The following is an 18821-nucleotide window of genomic DNA, read 5'->3' as shown; positions in this document are numbered from 1 at the left end:
ATCAGGCCTACTACTGTTGTGTCGTCCACAAACTTGATGATTGAGTTGAAGGCGTGCATATCCACGCAGTCATGGGTGAACAGGGAGTATAGGAGGGAGCTGAGCACGCACCCTTGTGGGGCCCTAGTGTTGAGGATCAGCGTAGTGGAGGTGTTGTTTCCTACTTTCACCACCTGGGGGCGGCCCGTCAGGAAGTCCAGGACCCAGTTGCACAGAACGGGGTTCAGACCCAGGGCCTCGAGCTTAATGATGAGCTTGGAGGGTACTATGGTGTTGAAGACTGAACTGTAGTCAATGAACAGCATTATTACATAGGTATTCTTCTTGTCCAGACGGGATAGGGCAGTGTGCACTGCGATGTCGATTGCATCGTCTGTGGATATATTGGGCGGTAAGTAAATTGAAGTGTGTCTAGGGTGTCTGGTAAGTTGGAGGTGATATGATCCTTGACTAGTCTCTCAAAGCACTTCATGATGACAGAAGTGAGTGCTACAGGCCGATAGTCATTTAGTTCAGTCACCTTTGATTTCTTGGGTACAGGAACAATGGTGGCCATCTAGAAGCATGTGTGGACAGCAGACTGGGATAGGGAGAGATTGAATATGTCCATAAAACTCCAGCCAGCTGGTCTGTGCATGCTCTGAGGATGAGGCTAGAGATGACATCTGGGCCGGCAGCCTTAAGAGGGTTAACACGCTTAAACGTCTAACTCACGTTGGCCACAGAGAACGAGAGCCCACAATCCTCGGGAGCGAGCCGTGTCAGTGCACTTTGAAACCAACGCACACCGTGACGTATAGCACTGCCCACCGGGTGAAATACTGTGAACAGAGTGTGTCCTCCTCTCCTCACAAGCCCCAGCTGGCCTGCCTGCCTGGCGCAAATTAGCCAAACTATTTACCCTCATATATGCACATTAGCAAATTCTTCCAATTGAGAAAACAAATGCATCTGTTTGGTTCTGTTCACTTCATGGTAGACTGCACAGCCCTGTGCACACCAGGCAGTCAGTCAGAGAGGCCTGATGGAGCTCAGCGCAGCCCAGGCCAGCTGCACTACCCTGGGCCTCAGTCTTTGAGGACCTGCCCCTGACTGCCCCAGCCTTACTTTAAATTAGGAGATTCAGGGACCAAAAGGAACTTTCTTCCACATCCAGCGAGCACCGTGACACATATTTTCCATCCTGGTGTGGGTTTTTTAATATTCATGCACTCGGTTGGTAGAGGTTAGGAGAGGAGGGAAGGCATTTTATGGCTACCTGTGGATGAGTGGCAGGTATGCAGGCAAAGGGGGGCGGTTGTGTCTGCAGGAGACCTAGTGATTTATTTAGACCTGGGGGCACCTGTGCCAGTCAGCCGCAGAAGGCGGGCACCGCCACCACCATCATCACCACTGACTACGGAACAGCGACAAAACACCAGCACGAGCACCAACACTTACGCAAAACCCTCCTGGCTGTGTGCTATGCTAACCACCTCAGGAGTGTCAGAAGAGAAAACCCTGTGTTTCAAAAATAATCCAATCTGTGATTCAAAGAGAACATTTCAGCTTTGCCACCCTGAGTGGGCGGAACTCCAGGTCACATTTCATAAGGCAGCAGCTTCACATTCTCCAGTAATATCCTGGGAAATGTATGGAAATTAAAAAGTTAGTAACTGTTAGGGGGAGAACAATAATGGGTGCTAGGATATAGCCTAACTAGATAACCAGTAGCTCGGCAGTATCACGCTCCTGCTTGAATAACCTGTTACAGTCTCCACATCAGCCAGAGGTGTGATTGCAAGCTTCACACCTTTTTATTAGTTACCTGGGTCGAATGGTATTTTTTCACTAGCTGCCAAAATGACTTGGGGCTATTGACTATATATATGTACAGTATTGAATGATACATATGGTTGACTAGCGTGGGTTAATTAGCTAGCCATCTCTAGCAATATGAAGGGGAGGGTTAGACACTGTGAACTAAGATGCCGACAGGCACATTCAGTGAGACGACTGTTATTAGAATTATGTCATGCATCCTAAAGCGGGTGCAGTAATGTCGAAAACAGTCTATTATTTTGGCCTTTTACTGTAAAGCACCTCGCTTTACAGTGCAACAACTTAAAACTCACAAAAAATAACAATTTGATAGCACTGACACTGAAATGTCACAACTAAAAAATCAAGAGTAATTAGAATAGGAAAATGTAATGCTCCTTGCCAGGTTTAAAAACACAAGAGGCCTCATCTGCATTTCTAATGAGATGCCAATGCTGGGAGGCAAATGTAACGCGTTGCCTTCCCAGCAAACTCCCAAGGAATGTGCAAAGATGAAGACTCCCAATCTTCAGCCATGGCGCTCGCTTGTGAATATTTACTGCATCGTAAACAACACCTGCACTACGATGTTGCCAGCACCTCATCTTCCTTTCGACTCCTTGCAAGTCATATTTGGCTCCCAGTAACCTGATACTGCTAGCTTTTAGTCCTAGCCACGGTGAGAGAGACACCTTATGCACTCTTCAGAGAACAGTAACTAACGGCAATCTCATTCATTAAGAACCCTCCTTGATTTCAGTGGTGGAAAAAGCACACAATTGTCATACTTGAGTAAAAGTAAACATACCTGAATAGAAAATGACTGAAGTAAAAGTGAATTTTTGAAATACACTTTAAAGAATAAAATGTTTAACTAGGCAAGTCAGTTAAGAACAAATTCTTATTTACAATGACAGCCTACCGGGAAACAGTGGGTTAACTGCCTTGTTCAGGGGCAGATTTTTACCTTGTCAGCTCGGGGATTCGATCCAGCAACCTTTCGGTTACTGGCTCAACTCTCTAACCACTAGGCTACCTGCCGCCCCACTTAAGTATCAAAAGAAAACATAATTGCTCAAACATACTTAAGTATCAACAGTAAAAGTATAAATCATTTCAAATTCCTTAAATTCAGAATAGATAGCCAGGGACATATTCCAAAACTCAGACATCATTTACAAACTAAGCATTTGTGTTTAGTGAATTGAGCCATTTTCCTGTCCTGTGTCAGGGAAAATGTATGGAGTAAAAAGTACCTTATTTTCCTTAGGCATGTAGTGAAGTAAAAGTTGTCAAAAATATAAATAGTAAAGTAAAGTAAAGATACCGAAACCCCCCCCCCCCCCCCCCCCCCGACTTAAGTAGTACTTTAAAGTATTTTTACTTAAGTACTTTACACCACTGCTTGATGTCTCACATGGAGACAGGCTAAATGTGCTGGAACGGCTCTCTGGCTTCTCCTTCTCTAACTAACAGCAGCTAGGCAGGGCTAGTGTTACACTGGGGCCTGTTAGACTAGCCTGTAAGCGTTAGCGCGCTGGTTGTGCCTGACTGAGAAAGATGAGAACCATAGACAGGGTAGAGGAATGAAGAATAGGATTGGCGTGGTTGCCTGATGGGGCTTAGGTTGAGAGTGGAGGTTGACATGAAAACAAGACTCCCGTGGGTCTTGTGGGTCCTGTGGGATAGTGGCAGGAATGGGAGTCAAGTTCTAGAGTCACATTCAGGACAGGACTGGACGGGATCAACAGTCTGCAGGAACGGGCAGTACAGGAATAGTTATTAACATCGTTTTTTGGGTGGAAATATGTCATGTGTGGAACATTTCGTAAAAACAACATCTGTGTAGGAATAATATAGCGTACTTAATAAAAATCTGTAAAAAAGGGTAATTTCCCCCCTCCCCCTTCAGTTGTAGCCAGTCACTATAGGCTGCCTCAGATGCCAATCTACGTCAGTAGGCTAAGTGATGAAGCCTTACACGCTTCCCAAACAGGACACATACATGTTATTCAATTATTGCACCCACACTGCTCCCGCGCGTCAACGAGCGTCTGCGTTAGAAGTTGCTTCTATTTGTGACGCCGAACGCGATGCAAGTCCTGCCTCTCCCATCTCCTCATTGGCTTTTAGAAGCATATACCCACGTGCCATCTCCTCATTGGTTATACCCATGTGGGTGATTGAAAGATCAACTGAGGTCGGTTGTGGTAATACACCTTATTATTAAAGTTAGTTGCCAATCACCATATAAAATCCAAAGAAGAAAACCCTGGAAGGAGGAGAGATGACTAGAAACGATTCGGTTGACCGTTTTATGTGTGGATTAATTGTCACAGTAGAGGACTTTCTGCATTTCAGGTAAAATAACAACTCAACGTTTATATCCCAGGACAAATTAGCTAGCAACAGCAAGTTAGCTAAATAGGACAAATTATCTAGCAACTGCAAGATAGCTAGCTGAATTGCCATAAATATTTAATGCTTTTCGACCTGTCCCCAAATGAATATAATTGGTTCAGAGTTTGTTTTGATATGTCAACATGCGTGTCGTGATCACATTTGGTGTGGGGGGACCAAATCAATTTACGCAGGATGGCGCACGTGGCCGCACGCACGCATCCGGTTTGGGCATGGTGTTAGCCTTCAATAGAGGAACTGCACCGTCTTGTTGCAGCCAAGGACCCATCACTAACATTAATATTAGAGCCAAGGAAAGAGAGATATTTTAGTTAAAGTTTATGGAGTTGTCTTTGACAATGAAGGGACAGATAACACAACTTGTAAAAAAAATGCTGAGGTTTAATCAAATGAGCTACAAACCGGAGAGCGGGACAAGCGGCCTGAAGCAGCATAGCTGCTCTACTCCCAAGCCCAACTGTTTGCATATTTAACTAAACCCATACCATCTGAGGTGAAGAGTGAAATAAAAATAGATTGACATATGCAGTAGGTTACTGCTGCTCAGTTTTTGTATTTTATTTTTTATGTTCATGTTGTAAATGTTCATGTGTTGTAAATGTTCATGTGTGCGCAGTGCTCAGCTGTAGGCTACAGTTTTATACTGGTGCTGAGCAGACCATCCTGCTGGAGTCTCTGTCCTCCAGCCTAATCAATCTACATTTAGGTCATTTAAAATACATTCTTATCCAGAGCGATTTGGGCTACAGTACGTGTATTTAACTAAGATACTGTAGGTAAGACAACCACATACCACAGTTGAATATTGCATTACCGAAATAATTTTCAATACTTCCTAAACAAAAACAATAGCCAACATATTTCTGCATGCAAAAATGAGCACGGCACAAGACCGGTGAGATTTTTATCAGGAAGGGTTCTTGGGTTATAGAACTGTTGTGGGATCAGGACAGTACAGGAAAATTATTGACAGTAATTCATTTTCACTCCCTTGTCAACCTCTAGTTGAGAGTGAGACACCCTATGGCTGAGTGGTCATGCCACTCCATTACTGTAGCCAGCAATGATCAGATCAGAATCACTAGTGGAAAGAGAGAATGTACTGTAGAATGCAGTCCCCTTTAGAAATCTCTGTCCTAGAGTTTCTAGGAGGCTGTCATGAGAGGCATCCAGGCATGGATACCAGTTCAGCAGACAAGAGCACAGATGCTAGCTCAACTCACTGATGGAGTCAGCACTCCTAATATCCCTTACAGGGATAGTCACGTGTGTTGGGCTATTTTCCCCACTCCACCTAAAATGTCTGGCAGACTATTCCCAAAGCCCTCCTCCTATATTAAATCTGTATGATGTGTGGGATATTGACATTGGGTAATGACTGACAGGCAGGAAGAAGAGAGACAATAATCCATTTATCTGGTCCAGGGTAAGCCGGACCAGTTTACCTGTTACATCATTAGCTAGCTACCGCAGACAGGAGGGAGGGAGGCCATAGGGAGGCTAGCTAGCTAGCTGACTGACGTAATCAACGGGATAAACACACAGTATGAACAGGTACTGCTCTGCTCTGCAGACATAGGCTCCAGACCTTCAGGCCAAATAGAAGGATAGAAGGACTTTATACACTGACTGCATTGCTGTGCCGTGCTAGCAATGATAGATTTATGCTAAAATGACATGAGAAACAAATTAATAATAAATGAATAATGTACTGTGTTTCTCAGTGTTTTATTAATTAGAACCACTCCTATCGGAGGATCTGTTCCTCGTTCCTGTAAATGGAATCGCTCATGTTTACCTTGAATACCCATGTTTTATTTGCATGAGTCAACCTCGTGGAAAATCCATAAATCATTTGCAATGCTAACGTACCCTCAGCAGCATATCTATTGCCTGCCTAATGCAAATAGCCGTGTAGCAGGGATCACATTCCCACAAAACACACAGTAACAACCAAGTAAAAGAGCAAGTAAAGACAGAGGGATGGGAGGAAGGTTTTAATGAATTCCTTATTGCAGGGGGCTCTTAAAGCAAACGCATAGGAATCTTTTCACTGCAATTTCTAAGCTAAATATCAAAAGTCTAGAGTGGAGCTTTTGAAAAACAGATAAAGATATTGTTAGGGATGTTGCCTAAACAGAAATAAGCAGAAGGGGAATGGCTTGTCAAATGCTGCTAGGCTAGCCGTGGTAGAGGTCGAGTGGAGTGAAACAGCCCAGTTGTTACGCCCTGACCTTAGTGAGCCTTTTTGTGTCTCTATTTGGTTTGGTCAGGGTGTGATTTGGGGTGGGCATTCTATGTTTTTGTTTTCTATGATTTTGTATTTCTATGTTTTGGCCAGGTATGGTTCTCAATCAGGGACAGCTGTCTATCGTTGTCTCTGATTGGGAACCATACTTAGGTATCCCTTTCCCTCCTTTCAGTGTGGGAAGTTGTCTTTGTTTGTGGCACTATAGCCTTAAGCTTCACGGTTGTTTTTGTAATGTTTATTGTTTTTGTCGGCGTCATCCTTAATAAAAGGAATATGTACGCTCACCACCCTGCACCTTGGTCTCCTCCTTTTGACAGCCGTGACAGAACATCTCACCACCAAAGGACCAAGCAGCGTGGTAAGGGGGAGCAGCGTTGTCAGGAGGACAGGACATGAGAGGACATCCTGGACGGCAAAGGATCCTGGACATGGGAGGAGATCCTGGCCGGAAGGGATCGCCTGCCGTGGGAGCCGGTGGAAGCATTGAGGAAGGCGGAGGCAGCGAGTAAAGGGGCCCAGCGTTACGAGGGAACGCGGCTAGCAAGGAAGCCCGAGAGGCAGTCCCCCCCAAAAATTGGGGGGGGGCTCACGAGGAGATTGGCTGAGTCAGGTTGGAGACCTGAGCCAACTCCCCGTGCTTACCGTGGCGAGCGTCGTACTGGTCAGGCACCGTGTTATGCGGTGGAACGCACAGTGTCTTCAGTGCGCGTTCACAGCCCGGTGCGCTACATCCCAGCTCCCCGCATCTTCCGGGCTAGGGTGAGCATCCAGCCAGAACGGGTTGTGCCAGCTCTAAGCTCGAGATCTCCAGTGCGCCTCCACGGCCCAGTGTATCCGGTGCCTCTGCCAAGGACAAAGCCTCCTGTATGTCTCTCCAGCCTGGTGAGTCCTGTGCCTGCGCCCATAACTAAGCCTCCTGTATGTCTCCCCAGCCTGGTGAGTCCTGTGCCTGCTGCCAGAACCAGGCCTCCTGTATGTCTCCCCAGCCTGGTGAGCCATGTGGCAGCTCCACGTACCAGACTGCCCATACGTCTCCTCACTCCAGTGATGATCCATGGCAAGAAGCCTCCAGTGATGATCCATGGCAAGAAGCCTCCAGTGATGATCCATTGCACGAAGCCTCCAGTTATGATCCATGGCAAGAAGCCTCCAGTGATGATCCATGGCACGAAGCCTCCAGTGATGATCCATGGCACGAGGCCTCCAGTGATGATCCATGGCAAGAAGCCTCCAGTGATGATCCATGGCACGAAGCCTCCCACGGCGGCCTCCAGTCCGGAGCCTCCAGCGACGGCCCCCAGTCCGGAGCCTCCAGCGACGGTCCCCAGTCCGGAGCCCCCAGCGACGGTCCCCAGTCCGGGGCCCGCAACGAGGGTCCCCAGTCCGCGATCCCCCAGCGACGGTCCCCAGTCCGGGGCCCGCAACGAGGGTGGCCAGTCCGGGGCCCGCAATGAGGGTGCCCAGTGCGGGGCCCGCAGCGACGGTCCCCAGTCCGGGGCCCGCAACGAGGGTCCCCAGTCCGCGAGCCCCCAGCGACAGTCCCCAGTCCGGGGCCCGCAACGAGGGTGCCCAGTCCGGGGCCCGCAGCGAGGGTGCCCAGTCCGGGGCCCGCAGCGAGGGTGCCCAGTCCGGGGCCCGCAACGACGGTCCCCAGTCCGGGGCCCGCAACGAGGGTCTCCAGTCCGCGAGCCCCCAGCGACAGTCCCCAGTCCGGGGCCCGCAACGAGGGTGCCCAGTCCGGGGCCCGCAGCGAGGGTGCCCAGTCCGGGGCCCGCAACGAGGGTGCCCAGTCCGGGGCCCGCAGCGAGGGTGCCCAGCCCGGGGCCCGCAGCGAGGGTGCCCAGTCCGGGGCCCGCAGCGAGGGTGCCCAGTCCGGGGCCCGCAACGAGGGTCCCCAGTCCGGGGTCGGCGACGAGGGTCCCCGCACCAGAGGTGCCACCAAAGTGGGGTGAGCCAGTGGTGGAGCGGGGTCTGCGTCCCGCACCTGAGCCGCCACCGCGGATAGATGCCCACCCAGACCCTCCCCTATAGGTTCAGGTTTTGCGGCCGGAGTCCGCAACTTTGGGGGGGAGGGGGTACTGTCACACCCTGACCTTAGTGAGCCTTTTTTGTCTCTATTTGGTTTGGTCAGGGTGTGATTTGGGGTGGGCATTCTATGTTTTTGTTTTCTATGATTTTGTATTTCTATGTTTTGGCCAGGTATGGTTCTCAATCAGGGACAGCTGTCTATCGTTGTCTCTGATTGGGAACCATACTTAGGTAGCCCTTTTCCCTCCTTTCAGTGTGGGAAGTTGTCTTTGTTTGTGGCACCATAGCCTTAAGCTTCACGGTTGTTTTTGTATTGTTTATTGTTTTTGTCGGCGGCATCCTAAATAAAAGGAATATGTACGCTCACCACGCTGCGCTTTGGTCTGCTTCGTACGTCGGCCGTGACACCAGTGGACTATAGCCTGGTCCAAAATAAATCATTACAGAGGACACGGTGCACAAAGCCGGAGTGACTATGTACATTTTCATGCAACAGTTCCCTATTTTACATAAAAAATAAATAGTGCCGGTACGGCGTAACGGTAAAACATGAGCCTATCACAATAACTTAAAACAAAGATAGAAAGAAAACTGTAGGCTGTTACACCATAATCTATTACTGCCTGTCACCCACATGAGAAATGAGCGAATTAACTTGAAAATGGGTGGCATACGCTCCAAAATGCAGTGTGGTTCGAGGTGATCACTAAAGGCAGAGAGACGCGCGGCCACCAGCGAACATCAAGTGTGCCAAATGTCCATCGCAAAATGTCATTACACTTTTTGGTCTTTATTATAGACAACTCTTTCGTCAAATGGCGGGTACTGTTTTAGATGCTGGAATTATTTTAGAGTGGACAAAGGTGTGCAAGTAGCCTACTTTTTGAAGTGATCTGTTTGACAATCAGATGAAAACATCATGCCTGGTTGTGTTATTGCCCCATTAAAAGCTAATACATGTTTACAGTTCAATGACATATCTTAACTATTAGGCTTATAAAAAAATTGGAGGTCCCGTACCGTGAATAAATAAAATCTACTTTCAACCCTGAGTAGAGGGAGATAGTGTTGCCCCGTTTGCAAATTACGGTTAGTGCCAAGGCATGTGTGGGTTCTGGCTGAGTGTGTGTGTGTGTGTGTGTGTGTGTGTGTGTGTGTGTGTGTGTGTGTGTGTGTGTGTGTGTGTGTGTGTGTGTGTGTGTGTGTGTGTGTGTGTGTGTGTGTGTGTGTGTGTGTGTGTGTGCCTGCATATGTGTAGTACTGTGCCTCACACCTGCTCTCCCTAGACCAGGCAGTGCCTACACAGCAACAAAGCTTCCCCCAACGCTGGCTGTGTAACCCAAACAGAGTTTGCTATAGGCAAAAAATACTTTAAGCAGTAGGGGAGAAGAAAGTCCTACCCAGCGAGTCATCTGTTTCTAATGCAGGGCCCGCTGGTGTGGATTACAGGGACAGATTACAGGAGAACTTCTGCCTGACCCCACATCTTCATCCTGGGGGAAATGGGAGCCAGACTTGATGGGGCGGTGGGAGCGGTCCACCGCCACGCTACGTGTTTACAGTCCCTGTTCAATGAGGGGTTTCTCTGGCTTTCTTTTTTTTTTTAAACACAACCCCCAAAAAACTATTTCCCAGAAACTGGTCTCTGCGGCAAATATTTCCCAGGTGCTGTCATTGTGAAGCTGTTACCACCGTGCTGTAAAGCAGCACACTACTCAACAGACCTGCCGTCCTAATCTTCAAAGCAGCACCACAACCTGGTTGTTTTTATCAAATTAAACACGATAAGCAGCTGGTTTCTCAGAAAGCTGGGGAGGGGGAGGTTAACAGTAAGGATATGAGCTGGGAACCCACAGGGAATGATAAGGAGACAGAGAGAGAGAAAGATAGAGATAAAGAAAGAGAGAGAGCATGAGAGAGAATGAGAGAGAGAATGAGAGAGAGAGAGAGAGAGAGAGAGAGAGAGAGAGAGAGAGAGAGAGAGAGAGAGAGAGAGAGAGAGAATGCGAGAGAGAGAATGTGAGAGAGAGAATGCGAGAGAGAGAATGCGAGAGAGAGAGAATGAGAGAGAAGAACTAATAATTCTGCAAAAATATCATGTTCAACATAAAATACCCGCAAATTTTCCAAATCCAGAAAAGAGCCGTTAAATGCTACAACCACCTTAAAGGAAGCGATTCCCAAACCTTCCATAACAAAAATTTACCTGGAGAAGAGCCCCCTAAGCAAGCTGGTCCTGGGGCTCTGTTCACAAACACAAACAGACCCCACAGAGCCCCTGGACAGCAACAATATTAGACCCAACCAAATCATGAGAAAACAAAAAGATAATTATTTGATACATTGGAAAACATTAACAAAAGAACTGAGCAAATTAGAATGCTATTTGGCCCTAAACAGAGAGTACAGAGTGGCATAATACCTGACCACTGTGACTGGAAATCTTTGACTATGTACACACTCAGTGAGCATAGCCTTGCTATTGAGAAAGAAAACCGAAGACAGACCTGGCTCTCAAAAGAAGACAGGCAATGTGCACACTGCCCACAAAATGAGGTGGAAAATTAGCTGCACTTCCTAACCTCCTGCCAAATGTATGACCATATTAGTGACACATACAGTGGCTTGAGAAACTATTCACCCCCCTTGGCATTTTTCCTATTTTGTTGCCTTACAACCTGGAATTAAAATAGATTTTTGGGGGGTTTGTATCATTTGATTTACACAACATGCCTACCACTTTGAAGATGCAAAATATTTTTTATTGTGAAACAAACAAGAAATAACACAAAAAAACAGAAAACTTGAGCGTGCATAACTTTTCACCCCCCCAAAGTCAATACTATGTAGAGCCACCTTTTGCAGCAATTACAGCTGCAAGTCTCTTGGAGTATGTCTCTATAAGCTTGGCACATCTAGCCACTGGGACTTTTGCCCATTCTTCAAGGCAAAACTGCTCCAGCTCCTTCAGGTTGTATGGGTTCCGCTGGTGTACAGCAATCTTTAAGTCATACCACAGATTCTCAATTGGATTGAGGTCTGGGCTTTGACTAGGCCATTCCAAGACATTTAAATGTTTCCCCTTAAACCACTCGAGTGTTGCTTTAGCAGTATACTTTGGGTCATTGTCCTGCTGGAAGGTGAACCTCCGTCGCAGTCTCAAATCTCTGGAAGACTGAAACAGGTTCCCCTCAAGAATTTCCCTGTATTTAGCACCATCCATCATTCCTTCAATTCTGACCAGTTTCCCAGTCCCTGCCGATGAAAAAAATCCCGACAACATGATGCTGCCACCACCATGCCTCACTGTGGGGACGCTGTTCTCGGGGTGATGAGAGGTGTTGGGTTTGTGCCAGACATAGCGTTTTCCTTGATGGACAAAAAACTAAATTTTTGTCTCATCTGACCAGAGTACCTTCTTCCATATGTTTGGGGAGTCTCCCACATACCTTTTGGCAAACACCAAACGTGGTTTGCTTATTTTTTATATACACTCTTCCGTAAAGTCCACCTCCGTGGAGTGTACGGCTTAAAGTGGTCCTATGGACAGACACTCCAATCTCCGCTGTGGCGCTTTGCAGCTCCTTCAGGGTTATCTTTAGTCTCTTTGTTGCCTCTCTGATTAATGCCCTCCTTGCCTGGTCCATGAGTTTTGGTGGGCGGCCCTCTCTTGGCAGGTTTGTTGTGGTGCCATATTCTTTCCAATTTTTAATAATGGATTTAATGGTGCTCTGTGGGATGTTCAAAGTTTTGGATATGTTTTTATAACCCATCCCTGATCTGTACTTCTCCACAACTTTGTCCCTGACCAGTTTGGAGAGCTCCTTGGTCTTCATGGTGCCGCTTGCTTGGTGGTCCCCCTTGCTTAGTGGTGTTGCAGACTTTGGGGCCTTTCAGAACAGGTGTATATATACTGAGATCATGTGACAGATCATGTGACACTTAGATGGCACACAGATGGACTTTATTTAACTAACTATGTGACTTCTGAAGGTAATTGGTTGCAGGAGATCTTATTTAGGGGCTTCATAGCAAACGGGGAGAATACATATGCACACACCACTTTTCCATTTTCCATTTTTTTTAATTTTTTGAAACAAGTAATTTTTGTCATTTCACATCACCAATTTGGACTATTTTGTGTATGTCCATTACATGAAATCCAAATAAAAATCAATTTAAATTACAGGTTGTAATGCAACAAAATAGGAAAAATGCCAAGGGGGTGAATACTTTTGCAAGGCACTGTATTTCCCTCAGATTACACAGAACCACAAAGAATTTGAAAACAAATCCAATTTTTATAAATTCCCATATCTATTGGGTTAAATACCACATTGTCCAATCACAGCAGCAATATTTGTGACCTGTTGCCACAAGAAAAGGGCAACCAGTGAAGAACAAACACCATTGTAAATACAACCCATATTTATGTTGATTTATTTTCCCTTTTGTACTTTAACTATTTGCACATCATTACACCATAGACATAATATGACATTTGAAATGTCTTTATTCTTTTGGAACTTTTGTGAGTGTAACTGTATTTTTTTTTTGTTTATTTCACTTTTGTTTATTATTTATTTCACTTGCTTTGGCAATGTAAACATATGTTTCCCATGCCAATAAAGCCCTTAAATTGAAATTGAGAAGGAGAGACCCTAACCAACTACAGCTCATAAGACTGGCACAGAGCAGAAAAACAGAGCCCAGAGCAAGAGCCTTGGTCCAAACACTGAGACCAACTAGGAAAACATTCCAATAAACCAACCGGTAAAATCACACACGATGCACAAAGCACTGTGATATTGAAACAATCAAGGAGGAGAACAAATTTGTAAAGAAACATCTACCTCCCCTTGACAAATCTGTCCCGTCTGTAAACCTATTCAAACTAGAGGTCGACCGATTATGATTTTTCAACGCCGATACCGATACCGATTATTGGAGGACCAAAAAGCCGATACCGATTAATCGGCCGATTTTCTTATTTTTTATTATTTGTAATAATGACAATTACAACAATACTGAATGAACACTTATTTTAACTTAATATAATACATCAATAAAATCAATTTAGCCTCAAATAAATAATGAAACATGTTCAATTTGGTTTAAATAATGCAAAAACAAAGTGCTGGAGAAGAAAGTAAAAGTGCAATATGTGCCATGTAAGAAAGCTAACGTTTAAGTTCCTTGCTCAGAACATGAGAACATATGAAAGCTGGTGGTTCCTTTTAACATGAGTCTTCAATATTCCCAGGTAAGAAGTTTTAGGTTGTAGTTATTATAGGAATTATAGGACTATATTTCCCTCTATACCATTTGTATTTCATTAACCTTTGACTATTGGATGTTCTTATAGGCACTTTAGTATTGCCAGTGTAACAGTATAGCTTCCGTCCCTCTCCTCGCTCCTCCCTGGGCTCGAACCAGGAACACAACGACAACAGCCACCCTCGAAGCAGCGTTACCCATGCAGAGCAAGGGGAACAACCACTCCAAGGCTCCAAGGCTCAGAGCGAGTGACGTTTGAAACGCTATTAGCGCGCGCTAACTAGCTAGCCATTTCACTTCGGGTTGTATGCATTTCACTTGTATGCTTGTATGCTCAGTCAGATTATATGCAACGCAGGACACGCTAGATAATATCTAGTAATATCATCAACCATGTGTAGTTAACTAGTGATTATGATTGATTGATTGTTTCTTATAATATAAGTTTAATGCTAGCTAGCAACTTACCTTGGCTTACTGCATTCGCGTAACAGGCAGTCAGTCTCCTTGTGGAGTGCAGGTCGTTATTGCGTTGGACTAGTTAACTGTAAGGTTGCAAAATTGGATCCCCCGAGCTGACAAGGTGAAAATCTGTCATTCTGCCCCTGAACGAGGCAGTTAACCCACCGTTCCTAGGCCGTCATTGAAAATAAGAATGTGTTCTTAACTGACTTTCCTAGTTAAATAAAGATTAAATAAAGGTGTAAAAAAAAAATACAAAAAAATAATAATAATCGGCTAAATCGCTGTCCAAAAATACCGATATCCGATTGTTATGAAAACTTGAAATCGGCCCTAATTAATCGGCCATTCCGATTAATCGGTCGACCTCTAATTCAAACCCTATTTTTTATTAAACTTGCCAGGTCTCTCTTGGGAAATAGGTCTTCTTATCATAACGAGATTTCCTGGTTAATTCAAGTTGAAAGAAACTGCTCTTACCTGTAGTATCTGGACTGCAGGTAGGTGGAGCACACGGCTTTGGACACGTGGCTGGCTGAGCCAAAGTCAATGACCTTGACTCGGTAGGGCTGCCTGGAGGGGTCCACCAACATGATGTTCTCTGGCTTCAGGTCAGCGTGGATCAGGCCCAGGCTCTTGAGCTTCATCAGAGCTGTGGCCACCTGCTGTAAGACTGGCCTAATGTACTTCAACGGCAGCGGACTGAACTTGTTCTGCTTGAGGAAGTCGTACAGGTTCTGCTCCAGCATCTCGAACACCAGGCATGTATGGTTCTTGTGCTGGAAGCACTCGTAGGCACGCACAAAGTTGTAGTCGTCTGCACTCTCTGTGCTCAACCGGGCCAGGATGCTCACCTCGATCTGGCCCTGGCGCGCGTACGATGGGTGGTTCTTCAGGATCTTGATGGCCACAATCTCGTTGGTGCCCCTCTTCCAACACTTTACCACTTGGCCAAAGGTGCCTCTGCCCAAGAACTCTAGCACCTCGTAGGTGTTGGTCATGGAGCAGACCACCTCGTGCTGCACCAACTGGTAGTCCCCTTCATTGTTGGAACCACTGTTCTTGGAGGTGGCTGTCGATGTGGCCGTTGCCGTGGCGAAGGCCACCGTGGCCCCGCTGGCTGCGTTCTGGATCATCGTTGTGCTGCCGCCGTGCTCCTCGATGATCGTCACGCTGCTGTTGCTGTTGTCGAGCTCCTCACTCTTACGCTTAAGCCCGCATCGCTGGTAGGTGTCCAGCAGGCTGACGGTGCTGCGACGGGTCAGGTTGTGGACTGCTCCACCGCTTCCTCCTCCGCAACTGCTACTGCCTCCACCGCCGCTACCACTACCGCTACCGCCCAAGCTCAACAGAGTCCCCAGAGGCCCTGTAATGCCTGAGGTACTGCTAGCCGAGGCAACCACAATTTTCCCTGCACTCGCCGGGAAGATGAGCGCAGGCTGCTCGTAGGGCAGAGAGGAGTTGATTCCCAGAGAGGTGGCTTGGGACAAATGCTGCTTGCTGTTCTGGTTGTAGACGACTTTGCTGTGTGTGCCGTACCCTGTCATATCCCAGTATGAACTCTGCTCCACCTTCAGCTTCTTCACGCTAAAGAAGGCACTTGACTGGAGAGTGTGAGGGGACAAGACTTGCACTTGCGAGGCCATACCTGTAAGAGAGGAGAGGAGGGGAGAAGGGAGCGGGAGAGAGACAGAAAGTGAGCGGTAGGAATTTGAGACAGTGCTTGAAACACGAGTGGCTTCTTTAAATAAAGAACGCTTATGTCAGGGCCGACTAGGCCCATGTTGACGTATCAATGTCTTACTCAACAACACAAACTAAAAACTTAAAATCACATTGGTTATTTCACTCTTTAAGGCGACTTTTCAGAATTACGTATTATGTATGCTACTCATTGCAAGAGAAAAATAGATGTCTGTATATGTTTTAAAACTATACAGTATTGTAACGTGCTTGACTATAGGATATACAGTATATGATGTTTAAACATCATACATCATTTGTGTTTGAATGGTGACTATCTAGACCGTTGATGTATGCAGAGGAATTGCCTTTTCTCTTCAGTCCCCATCTGGACTAATGTAAACAGAGCTCTAATAATACTCTTCATAGGGAACTCAGAGAATGCAGAAATGTGCACCAAAACGAGCCCTTCGAAAGTTGCGTGACTCTCAAGGAATGATAGCAATTTCCTCAGCAAAAAGCAAAATGACAACCCAGACCCTGCATTTGTTGGTACACAATCAGCTTGAAAGAGAGAGAGAGAAAGAGAAAAAAAGACTCTTCTATTTTCGAAACAACAGAGAAGCATTTGAACTCCGTCTCAACCTCAGATCCTGAAGACAACAAGCAAAAGCGAAAACTGCAAGGCACTGAGCTCATGGGAACTGCCTGCCTCAGAATAAGCTTCTCCAAGCAAACAACGGCCCAAAAATAACCCTCTCAAACAGGCCTGTTTGTAGCACTGAAATTACTGTTACAGCACAAGCCGGCTTACATGCAGGCCTCGGTTCTGATATATAACAGTCTCCAATGTACCCCAAATTAGTGTACTAACAAATTTACGATCTACCACCTGTGTACATCTTCACTCACATGCATATCGCATTTTTAAATCCAGACTAAATCCACAAACACAGACACTCAAAATCCTAACACACACCCGTGCATGCACACAATCAGCATATTATACATAGCCCTAGCCTACATGGCTAAAACACAGGAGGTTGGTGGCACCTTAATTGGGGAGGACGGGCTTGTGGTAATGACTGGAGAGGAATAGGTGGAATGGTATCAAATACATCAAACACATGGTTTCCATGTTTGATGCCATTCTATTTCCAGCCATTATTATGAGCCATCCTGCCTCCACTTAGCTAAAACCAATCCTGTTTTCCTGTCTCCTTATAGATGACTAAACACACAGTGACCTTGAAGAGAAGAGGTTGTGAAGGGGACTAGCGAGGGAAACGTTTTCCAAACGTTTTGGAGGAGTTCCATGATGATTCAGGGGTGTGTTGGGGACAGGGGGCAGAGGGAGAAGACATACTTAGTCACTCTGTCATTATTAGCCTTCTGAGTTCTGAATGATGATTCATTCACTACAAATCTGGCCATCTCCTCCTCTCTTTCCCTCTTCCTCCTCACCCTCCTGCTCCTCCTCCTCATCCTTCTCCTCCATCTCTTCCACTCTCTCCTTCTCTCCCCCTCCTTCTCCTCCACCTCTTCCACTATCTCCTTCTCTCCTACTCCTCCATCTCCTTTCCTCTCTCCTCTCCTCCCTTTCCTCCTACCAGATGTTTGGTAGTATAGCTAGGGACACTGGTCATCATAATAGTCATCTGGTCTTAACCTTAATGCTGCACAGCGAATCCGATGCCTGTAGGCTGTAGATTAGTTGATAAAGCATATTACTAGGGGCATTTGCTTTACCACACTACTCCTCTTGCGTAAGGTTTACCCTACACCACTACATGCCCCTCTCTGGCCCCCTCTATGCCCTGGGATGGCAAAAACATGTGGATGGAGGGAGTAATGAAGACCGTCCGCTGGGTTATTAGGAGCAAGGCACTATGCTAATCGCATAAGCCACCAGTGCCAGATGTCACTGCTCGGATTACCCACCACTTTGGTGGAGACTTTCATGCTAAAAATAATTTGGCCACGTTGGCATTGGCGTAGTCACTAGTCACCGTCAGCGGTGCTGGTGCTGCTGTGTGAGACTGACTGGAAAACTATGGGAGGATAATCAGATACTACAGTAGGAGCAATGGCCTACTGCTCTGATCGTGATGTCAAATTCCAGGATTACATTGCCATGATTATGGATGACCAACAGTAACAGCATCGGCCAAGCAGCTTTTGGTTTACGGCACTAGGCTCAAGCTGTAACTGCCCTTTCCAAAGCGGCGCCAACGCCATCAAAAATCTTCCTCAATCTGACGTTAGCTATTAGTCATTGACTCCTGTTGGTTACTGTTCTGTTGTCAGTGTCCAAACTAGGGCTGTCCCCGACTAAATATAATCTTGGTCGACCAAAAGTCATCTGTTCTTCTGACCAATCGATTGGTCAGGATTTTTAAATGTGTATTTTTCCATATATAGACACATCCTATGTGTTGGATTCAAATCAACTATATGCACTGAGCTTGTCTGATGATTTAAGCACATTGTTTGATGAAATAATTAAGACACAGAAATTACCAGAGGGAGTCCGATCGCAATTGATTTGATTGTGCCGGGCCTGCTCAGACTTGCTGCGCTGTGTTAAATAAAAAAGACAGTGAGTGACTGTGTGACTAGCACCCGTTGTCTCTCTCCTCCATACTGCAGCGACCACCGCAAAACAGTGTTTATAACATAATTACAAATAACATAATTACCACATAATTACAGCCATTTCTGACTGAAAAGTTATGTTACTGAAATCCCTCATTTGTTTAGGAAAAACCCTTTCTCTCTTTACGTGACACATGCATTCAGAAAGTATTCAGATCCCTTGACTTTTTCCACATTTTGATACGTTACAGCCTTGTTATAAAATGTATTAAATAGTTGTTTTCCCTCATCAATCTACACACAC

The 18821-nt window shown here is 46.0% G+C and overlaps 1 protein-coding gene across 1 annotated transcript in view; it reads right to left on the bottom strand.

Annotated features, from left to right (window-relative positions):
- Positions 1-18821, bottom strand: part of LOC120066429 (homeodomain-interacting protein kinase 2-like) — a 134655-nt gene that overhangs the window by 96308 nt on the left and 19526 nt on the right. Inside the window, exon 2 of the mRNA XM_039017789.1 lies at positions 14720-15887. Coding sequence (XP_038873717.1) covers positions 14720-15887 — 1168 coding nt within the window. The remainder of the gene's footprint in view (positions 1-14719; positions 15888-18821) is intronic.

This window comes from Salvelinus namaycush, chromosome 21 (assembly GCF_016432855.1).
Source record: "Salvelinus namaycush isolate Seneca chromosome 21, SaNama_1.0, whole genome shotgun sequence".
Lineage (NCBI taxonomy): Eukaryota > Metazoa > Chordata > Actinopteri > Salmoniformes > Salmonidae > Salvelinus > Salvelinus namaycush.
Note: the sequence above shows the minus strand (reverse complement) of the source record. Positions and strands in the feature narration are given on the sequence as shown.